The following is an 11,027-nucleotide window of genomic DNA, read 5'->3' as shown; positions in this document are numbered from 1 at the left end:
TAATTATAACACATTTTATAGTGATAAAATTGTTGGTGATATTATATTTTTCCTTTTTTAAATTGCTCTTAAACCAAAAACCTAAAACACTTAAATTATGCGAAATAAAACAAGTCAAACTCAAGCTCAAGATTCCAACAAATCCTTACTTGCAACTCAAACTTACCCTTCCATTAAATCCTTACCATTTTTAAATATAAATTATTAAAATAATATACTCCACCAAACCAAAACCTCCATGGCCAACTTCAATACCAAAAAAATACAAAATTTCTCATAGTTAGAATACAATCTGTTAGCGGGAGTTAAGCTCAAGCAGTGAAGGCACAATTAAATCTTCCGAAACATATTTTACATATGGTAGCGGGAGTTAAGCTCAAGCAGTAAAGGCACAATTAAATCTTCCCAGACATATTTTATATCTATAAACTAATTATAACCCACCATCCCAAGATTAGGATTTCTACGTCTATTTTGATCGTACATGACACATCCATTTTAAGGGAACAGACATGACATTCATTTTAAGGGAACTGTTTATTTTTCAGATGTAACCATTCATTTCCACACACAGACGGATCCTTGACCCTTTTCGACGTCTGTTTCGAAACCTAAGCACCTGATCTCACCAAAGAGATGGATCGTTTAGGGTAAGATTCTCGTTTTCGCCCAAACGGAGGAGCTACCTGTACAAAACGCTTGTGGCGTTATGTGTTTGCTCACAGGAAAGTTGGGTGACTGTCTGCTACAGATGAGAAGACACGATACGTATGACCTCCTTCCATACATGCTACGAATGTCGCAAGACAGCCTGTATTGTAATCACTTTTCAGAGCAAATTGACATTTGTGGATTCTGAAAAAGCAACACCATGTGCTCCGTGCCGTCCTCCCCCTGATAGAGAAATAGTACATAGATTACGCTTTTCCAAGCCACTGTGCTGGGTGAATTCACTTTCACTTCCACTTCATCTAGCTGATATGATAACCGGACTATTTTTGGCTTTTCCAAACTCATCCTAAATGGGGTTTTCTCCTATCAATTAACATCATCGTATGCCAATGCGCCATAATTACCGATAGAGATACCTCCTCATACACGCGTTCCCATTTTCTGGATTTTTCGGGATACAGCACACGCTGAGAATCGTATCTAGGCCAGTGTTGGGGTACCAAAACCGTAGACCAATGTCCATGGAACACACATAAACCAACGCTGAGAATCGTATTAAACCTAATGTTACCAAAACCCTAGACCAATGTCCATCGAACACACATAAAACGCTGAGAATCGTATTAAGGGCAATGTTGGGATACCAAAACCCTACACCAATGTCCATCGAACACACATAAAACGCTGAGAATCTTATTAAGGGCAATGTTGGGATACCAAAACCCTAGACCAATGTCCATCGAACACACATAAAACATTGAGAATCGTATAATGGTAATGTTGGGATACCAAAACCCTAGACCAATGTCCATCGAGCACACATAAAATGCTGAGAATCGTATAAGGGTAATGTTGGGATACCCAAACCCTAGACCAATGTCCATCGAACACACAGCTCTGAGAATCGTATAATGGTAATGTTGGGCCCAGAACCCTAGACCAATGTCCATCGAACACACATAAAATGCCGAGAATCGTATAAGGGTAATGTTGGGATACCAAAACCCTAGACCAATGTTCATCGACCACCCATAAATGCTGATACACTTGTCGATCCCGATATTGAACCGAAACTTACAAAATCACTGAACACAATCCAATTTCACGTGACGAAATCATTTCCCCGGACTACATCCATCTAATACGGTAGGGTTAGAATTTGGTAAAAACCATACGGTTTTGACCATTTTATAGATCTATCAGCATTTTAATTACATTTAATGATTGGCTGAGGTAGTTTTCAGCAGGTAATCTTGCCAACTCGGCATTTCTGGATACATCAGGCAACGTACAGTTGATGTGAATCTCAGCACCGCTCGAGAAAAATGTATCGAATTTGAAGAGTATTCAAACGAATTGCATCGCTTAAATCTGTTAGGTAACCCCAAATTATAAATCGATAATATAACGGAACTCTTTGACACAAAATTCCTGCTTAATTTGGGTCAGCATCTTCGTGAATATACAGGTTTCGTCCATACCAACAACCTCACTCTCATTCGAATAGATTCAAAACCCTAAATTCCTACTATTTCGATCAACCTATCTCATTTAATGCATAAGATTGCCAATTATAGAAGACTGCAGTACAATAAGCGGTCGTGAATACCCTTTATTGGGTATCTCGAACTTAGTGTGGATCTTACTAAAAAATTAGTATTGATGTATTGCCCATAAATGCTCTCTCAACTATTTTAGGGACAGAGTTAGAGGATAAGCTGATTTGGAAGTGGGGACTCACCCTATCATTCCCAGATTCTCATAATTATTTTTCTATGACTAATGCATTTCCTCGACAACAAGGATTAATTATGCATTACCACAAATAACTAGGACAGGTAGATTAATACAGGTTAGATGAAGTTAACTTTTGGAAAGATGCCTCGTACTTTATGGCCAGTATTGGAAACCACTTTTAAGACGTCCTTGCAGACTGCCTGGATTTGCCTGCCAATGCAAAGTGGAGCCGGTCACACCTCTGTTGAATGGAGTATTTATGAAAGAGAGCAGCAGAAGTGTTCATTCTTTCTTTTCAGAGGTGCCGCAGGAGCGCTCGATATCGCTCTCATCGTTATCACCATAAGATTCTACTCGCCATACAGCGTTTTCAGGTAACAATTCCAACTGGCAGCTGAAGTTTTCATTTTTTTTAATGTTGTGTGATCGTGTTCTAAAAATAGTAAGCTCCTCATCTCTGGGCATGAGCCAGAGGAACTAATCTTAAAGAGGGGAAAAGTAAAATAATGCATTGCGTGTCACTGGTTCTTCCCGTTATAGTTAAAAAGTAGTGCATGGTACTAGTCAGGTACAAACAAAATAAGACTCCGTAGCCATTCGCATCTGTGTCAAACATACAGAAAAGAATAATACATTTAGATTTCATTTCTGAGAACTTTTGGTGGTCTATGGTGTTAAAATGCCTTATTTGTCAAAACATACCCATTGCTTTCTGGGGGCTATGTATTCTGGCTTCTAACTGAAAGACAGATTGCTGATTACCCAGCCGGGTAACAATAAAAACCAAACATAGACACCTCTTCAAAACTATGAACTACGTAAAATAAGAAACACATTGATTCCGCTTCTTCTTTCTGGTCTAGGCGGCTTCCTGAAAGGATGAACAGTGTCGTGCCGTTCATTCCTTGAGGTTAGATGATTTCCATGCTTTGAGCGAAAATGTTGAGTATTCCCCACAAGTGTTGGAATAATCGGTGAGTGCAAAATAAACACGGTGGAAGCCAAACAGCTAGGTCATTGCCATTATGCATGACATTAAGTACTGAATGGTTGAGAAAACAATTTGTCCAGATTTTCATCTTTGATTACATTTAGTTGCGGTGGGCTCCCCCACCAAAGGATGGTAAGGTTCATCCCTAGAGATTTTTGCTTAGTTTAATACCAAATTTGCTTAGTTTAATACCAAATTAATACCTGTACATTTTTAAGAATCGAGTTTAATGGAATGAGTATGGTTTTTTTTCCTGGGCTTAATACCAAATTAACACCGCATTTTATGGACGAGGAATGTAGTATTTTCCTTGATGCAATAAAAATTAATAGGTGTACTAGTTTCTTTAGTTTAATGCAAACAAAACTAATAATTTTGTGTATATTGGTGCAATAAAAATCAATAGTTGTAATTAATATATATATATATATATATATTATAATATTTTTTTATTATAAAGTTTAATACGAATAAATATATATAAATATAAATATATATATATATATATATATATATATATTTATTTATTTTTTAAATTTAATAAAAATATAATTAATAATTTTGTATATATATATAAAATAATTATAATATTATAATTTTTTTGGTTAAAATTATATATATATATATATATATTTTATTTTTTATTTTTAAATTTAATACAAATATAATTAATAATTTTGTATATATATAACTTGTAATTTGTATATATATATATATATATATGTTTTGAATCATAATAAAGTTTTTTGTTTGTGCTTAATATTTGGGAGATTCCAGTGAAAAATAATAATAATGATGTTGAAGGTTGATATTAACCAAGGAAGATAAGATTAAATTAATAGTTTATTTATATTGATTGTAGATTTTGAAAAAATTGAAAATATTGAAAATATGGTGAATATAGTCAAAATCAATTGTTTGACTAACCTTATATTCATATTCATTAGATTTTTGAAATATTATAGAACTTACGATAAGTTAAGCTTAAATTTGTATATATTTTTTAATAATATGATAGTATTAAAACTTCCTCATATGAAAAACAAGAATTGTATAAAATAATACTACAAATTATTTATTATAAAGTTAATTTATTAGTTTATTAAAAACAAAAATAGTATAAAATAATACTACACATTTGAAACAGTTTATATATTTTATTATAAAGTTAATAAATATATAATTTAAATATATTAAATTAGTATTTTGAAAATAAATATTCATTATATTTTACTATAATGAAGTGATTACTTTATATATATGTCGATAATAATTTAATTATTATCTTTTAATAAAAATAGATTTTTTATTAAATTTATTTATATTAATTTGAATTATATGTCATTGTTTTTCTTTAGGTCTATTGATATATGCCCTTTCTTTCCATATATTTTGAGCCTGAGTTGTTTGTTACTTCATTTTAGTTATAAACTAATATTATTATAAAGTTAAATAATATTATAGTTTATGATAAACTTATTTAAATACACCAATGATATTAAAAAAAACTATTTTAATTATAATACAATAAAAAATTAATAGAAATACATTAAAATTTACATAATTGTCTTTATTGCCCACAAAAATACAAGGATATTTAACACGAAATCTTACTCTTTATCATATATATATATATATATATATATATATATAAATTTAAATATTTTTTAATAACAAGCCTCTCCTTAAAAAATATTACAAACGCTTTAGTTATTAAAAAAAATTCCGCCACTAACATTGAAAGACATGTGACTTTGGTGGGTAGTGAAAAATGTTTCAACACTTATTCCAAATACTCATATTCTTATTTTTAGTTTATACAATGTTGAGTTACTTTGAAAGTGATTCATTATGTAAATTAGTTTTCAATTCAACGATACATTTTTAAATTATTGATGAGTAAAATTAATAAGAATATAAATACAATTAACTAAAGAAAATTTAAAACTAATATCTATTTTTGAAATATAAAAAAAATAAAAAAATATTTGTAACAAATTATAACAAAATTTTTCTATTTTTCTTTAACATAATCATAAACATTTTTTTTTTAAATATAATTCAAATTATAAACATTCACAGATATTTATTCTTAATATTTAATATTTATAATTTATTAGAATTAAATTTATAAAAATATCGTAATCATTAATCATACATTATAAAATAAAAATATATTTTTAATTAAAATTTTCAATATAAATTTTTTTGCACATATATTACTCATCTAATACTTAAATAATATAAAAATATATTTTATTTTATATATTATTTATATTAAAATATTAAAAAATTATGATAAAATTTTTGAATTAAAATGAAAATTTATCATAATAAAACTAAGTATACCAACACTAAAATACCTATTTAAGCCTTTAAAATATTGAAACTGATAGTATGTAAGAATTTTCTCAACTTTACTAAATACACATTTTTGGTTAAGGCGCGTTCACTAGAAAGAATCTTGACTCTACTTAATTGAGATATGGATTGAGCTTTAATTGGACAAGAAAGTTAATTTTGATCTCTTCATTTTAGTTAATAATTTTTATTTTTTCCAATAAAATGTTAGAAAGTTATAATATTATTGTTTTTAGAAAAATATTTCCGTAGAAATATAGTTTTGATGATGAATCACATAGGTTGGTTCGAACCCATCTGTCAAAATTTTCTTGTATGATCTTTACATAAAGAATTTTCTTAATTCATTATAGATCACAAGAGCCTAAATCAAGAAATTATTATTTTTTAGGTTTTTTTAAAAATAATTTTATTAATTATTTTTATTAATATATTTCAAAACTTAGAAAATAGAATTATATTATAACTTTTATCATTTATGAGTTTAGAGAATGGTTATATTTTTCATATATTGTAGATATAACTTCAATATTTAGATATTAAAAAATAGTATGATTGAAATTATTAAAGAGTAAATTTTGATGAGAGGCCGAGAAAAAATTTAAATAGGAGTATTTTGTGTTCCCAACATTATTTCATGAAAATGAGTGATAATATTTAAAAATGTCTTCCACCATTATTTCATGAAAATGAGTGTGATAATATTTAGAAATGCTTTCTAGTCCCAAGGGCGCAACTCAATTGGTAGTGAAAATGAAGTCTTTTGTGCAAGGAAGTTCGAGGTTCAAATCCCCCCAATTCCCATGTGCTTGCAAACATATGTAGGCAACTAGAGGTTATAGTGGTAGTGGTTGGAATCGACTCCATGTCACATGAGTATGAGACCAACCCAATTGCTAATTCCTCTAGATACAAAAAGGGTGTTCATTCCTATTTTTGTTATTATCTAGTTCATGAACAGGAGGGTGATAATATTATAAAAGGAGCTCAATCTTATTTTTTCTTGTCTTTTATAACATGTTAAATAATATTCTAATTTTGGGTAAACCATAAGATTCCATATTCCTATCTAGACATGTTGAAAAGTAAGATGGTTGAAAAAAACACTAAAACATTTTGCCTCTTTTAAGAAATAATTCATAAATACATTATGACATCTTTGTTCATCTTTTACCCATTTGATGACAACTTGAAAATCCCCAAACAAGTGTAATATATCAATTCCATTTTCATTCACGAGCAACAATACTAGTTTTAGTGTAATCAATTTTTCATAATTAGTTCATGCCTGCCCAATCCTATCCTAAATTTATTCAAATGATTATTTGCAAAGAATAGAATTTTGCTTCCTTCACATACAACATGATCCCCTTATGATGACCCATTATAAAAAACATAGGGAAATCTCTTATTAATTTGTTCTTTAACCACTACTCCTGCTAAGTTTTCTTCTTTACCCTATGGGAAATGCCTCGATTTGCTAAGCCCATTAGTTGCACACATTATTGTAGGAATGTTGTTTTTTTCAAAAATTGAAAGATTCCTAGTCAATTGTATTTGAGGCCACTAATAATGGGAGAGCCTCAAAAGCCTTTTGTGTGGATTCCCTACACAATTCCTCAAACCTACTCTAAGGGAGTTTATTTTCCATACATTTTCTAGCCACACTTGTTTTTAATTATCATAATTCATCATCAAATGACCGTTTTTCTTCACATTAAGTTTGCAAAGAGTACATCTACCAAGTGCCTCCCAATTGCTCTTCTATAATTTGTTCCAGATGAATACTTTGTTCATCAATAAACACCATATAAATAAATTTGCTCTAGAAGGACATTTCATCATCTAAAGATACTGACACCATCATTGAAATTCTTTTCTCCCTTCATCTATACTTAAAAACATATATCCAAGCCTAGATGTGTAAACCATCTAAGGTGAAAAAGGCCAGGTTAGTTTGTCTTGATGTTTTAGAATTCAAACATGACTCCTATCTAAACATGATAAACAACCATTCCATAAATCCACTTCATTTTGTCTAAAGCCCAACCTATTTGTTGTAAGTCATCCCTACCACCATATCAAAGGTGTAATTAGGTCTACAATGTTGTAGGAAAGTGTAATACCCCTTTGTTTCTATGTAATATTTCTGTCTTAGAATGAACTATTTTTAGATGTGATGGCTAGGAAGCCATGATGGTTTTGATTTGATTAAAAAATAAAGTATGGTGATGTAATAAGTTAATTTTATTAATGAAAAGGAAATCTGGAAATTACTTGGGAAATAAACACTTGAGCTAAGAGATTTTTTTGAAGATCCGAAAACTAGTATTGGTGGATATGATCAAGACAGTCTTCCCTTAAATAACTCCTAAAAATCCCTAGGGGTTGATTAATAAGATTTAGTATGACAGGAGAGAAAATATGTTAAATCACTTAGTTGTAGAAAAATATTGAGTAAGCGTGAATAAAGCACCACGTAAGGGAAAAGCGGGCTTTAAAGAAAAAAGAGAATATATATATATATATATATATATATTATTTATTTATTTTTCCAGAAAAAAAAATAAGGAAAGAAAGCTTAGGCCAATGGGTTGGAAGACCCATGAAAAGGAGGACGTCGCTAAGGAAAAATCCGCTAGAGAAGTAATGTATAAAATAAATTACCTCGAATCGCAAGAGGTTGTTGATTCTTTGGCGAACACATCTTAGGTTGAGGGGAACTAGAGGAATCAATTCAAGGTTAAGAGGAAAGTGGTTTGCTGAAGTAAAATTCTAGTTATAAATACGATTAGATATTTTAGAGAATTATTAACTCATGGTTATATAAAAAAATTGTGAGCGTTTTGTTTATTTATTTTTATCATAAAATAGGATTGATAATACTAGTTTCTGTTCTAGTAGATTTATATTTTTTTAATAATATTGGTCACTCAAATGACGGTGCATGGAAAGAGGGGGGTTACTGTGTAATTAGGTGAAATTGCATGTGGATAGGAAATGAATAAGTACAATATAAATCTATTAATATTTAATCGTTATGAATGCATACAAGTGAATGTTTTTAATCTAATGAAATTTGAGAAGATGAAACAATGTAAGAGCAAAAAATTTCATTGTTACCGGAAAACCCTTAATTTGTTAATATGGTGAACTGTCTTCAGTTTTATTGGTTCTGGATACCTATGCGTGTACAAATTGAATTGGTGTATAGTCCAATTTAGAAAAAATTCTCTTTGGGAAGAGTAGGATACACTAATCAAATGGAGAAACCATTCATTTTCATTAACAATAAGTATTTGACTAGACCTACAAATGGGGTAGCAAATTGTAATTTATGGGAAACAATATTAAATTACGAATTTATACTCGGGGGATTTTTTATGGGTATTTATCCATTTACGAATCATATAATCAATGTCCAGGATTTCCCTTAGGTTTCGAAAGAGAAGTGACTCACCAAATGTGAATCAAAATTCTCAAGGAGAGATAATGTGGCAAACTTGATTCCTAATTTCGAGTTACACAACAAGATTAAGCTCTGAAAGTTTTGGGGAATCCTTAAGTCTGTACATTCTGAAGGTTAACTCTAGCAGCATCGTCTCATATGCTCGCTAGAGAAGAATAATTTTACTAAATTAACAATATTGGTATACTCAACCGAATCAAACCAACAATGTAATGTAAGAGGAATTGAAAGAAAGAAAAAATATAGTTTAATACAAAAATGTCTTAAACCCTGGAATAGGAATTCGACGAGAAGGAAAAATGCAATAGTGGTTACAGGGTTATATGTTCTTTAAGGTTTCCTCAAGTATTTGATATAGATCAAGAAGTCAGGGGACAATTTCCACACACTTGACTAGTGTAGTCTGTGTCAATTTTTATTCAAGATGAAGAAAGGTAGGAAATGGTTAAGGGGAGAATTTACAAAAAAATAAATAAATCAGGGATTGATATAAAGGTTCAAGAAAAGCAGAGAAATTATCTCATTACCAACGTTGGCACCAGTATCATGCGAGGTTGTATATGGTTGTAACATAGACTTGAAACATAAAGAGGTTCTGCACAAAATTACTGGAGAAATAAACCCATTGATATAAAATTTTCTTAGACAAAAAATTTCCATAGTAGATACATAAATATAATTTCTTTCACTATTTATAAAATACTGGGGGAAATATTGTAAACATTTAAAACTTAACATTAATAAATGGGGTTGTAAGCTTTGATATCCATCACGTGTGCACATTTAAAGGAAGAAAATGGTCAATTTAGTAATATTAGCAGAATAAAACCATTTCCAAGTGGAATTCAAAATCTAAAAGAATTTCACCATAAGCCACCACTGGAAATATTATCTAAACAGAATTGGAACAAAGAAGAAAGTTTTTTAATCAGATGATAAGTTTTGCACACAAACAAACATTTCATAACACATGGAATTAAGGAAATATATCCATACAACTATAGTTAGGAAGAAAATATGAGAATACATCTTGATGAAGGAAACAAATTGACCGAGACTTCCCAGTGGGAGGACTTGAGTCAACCTCTAGTCGGAGGTGTAAACCCCTTCTTAAATATATGTACACATTTAATAGAGAAAAACAACCTCAATATCAATAAATGGTTTCAATTCCTAAGCTTGTAATCATACTAGAAGGAACAAAAGGAAACTAGTAATGACCCCTAGCAAGGAAGAATTACACCGAATACGAAGAATAACACCACTATCTCTTTAAGCGTGAACCACTATTTTGAGAAGCAGAGGTTATATGGGACAATCGACCTAGGCAAGAGTATGAGTTGTTAGCCAAAGAAGGAAAACATTCTAACCATTGTTGTAACTTTTAAGGGAAAACCCCTAAACCTACAGGTGATGGAGTTACCTGTAGAAGAGGAACCCAAAATTAGTGCCAACCCTATTGGAGAAGTAGACTAAAACAATAGAGTAGAAAATGGTTAAAAACATCCAAAACAATTCGGTTACTTGCTGAAGGAAATTTCGCTGTCGAGGACACATGATCTTCCCTAGAACGTGTAGCATAGGGAGGGAATATTCTCATTCAATGACAACTTCTCCATAAAGTTGGAGGATATCAAGAATATATACCAGAAATTAGATGAATAAACTTAACAACGAACACGTATTGGTGCCATGGTAAGCCAACATAAGGGAACATGATCCAGGAGGATCACCCATTTTCTGCATAATGAAAATAGGCTAGAAATTTTACAACTTGAGAAGATAATGGATTATAAT

General features: G+C 30.6%; 1 protein-coding gene across 1 annotated transcript in view; it reads left to right on the top strand.

The window, feature by feature from the left end:
• Nucleotides 1-2,388: 2,388 nt before the first annotated feature.
• Nucleotides 2,389-11,027, top strand: part of LOC149263140 (MADS-box protein AGL24-like) — a 293,922-nt gene continuing 285,283 nt past the window's right edge. The window contains exon 1 of the mRNA XM_089387219.1: nucleotides 2,389-2,783. Coding sequence (XP_089243345.1) covers nucleotides 2,530-2,783 — 254 coding nt within the window. The 5' untranslated portion in view covers nucleotides 2,389-2,529. The remainder of the gene's footprint in view (nucleotides 2,784-11,027) is intronic.

Source organism: Pinus tabuliformis, chromosome 6, assembly GCF_031772625.1.
Source record: "Pinus tabuliformis cultivar Carrire ecotype Pingquan chromosome 6, CPIR1, whole genome shotgun sequence".
NCBI lineage: Eukaryota > Viridiplantae > Streptophyta > Pinopsida > Pinales > Pinaceae > Pinus > Pinus tabuliformis.
This window is presented reverse-complemented; position numbering and strand designations above follow the sequence as displayed.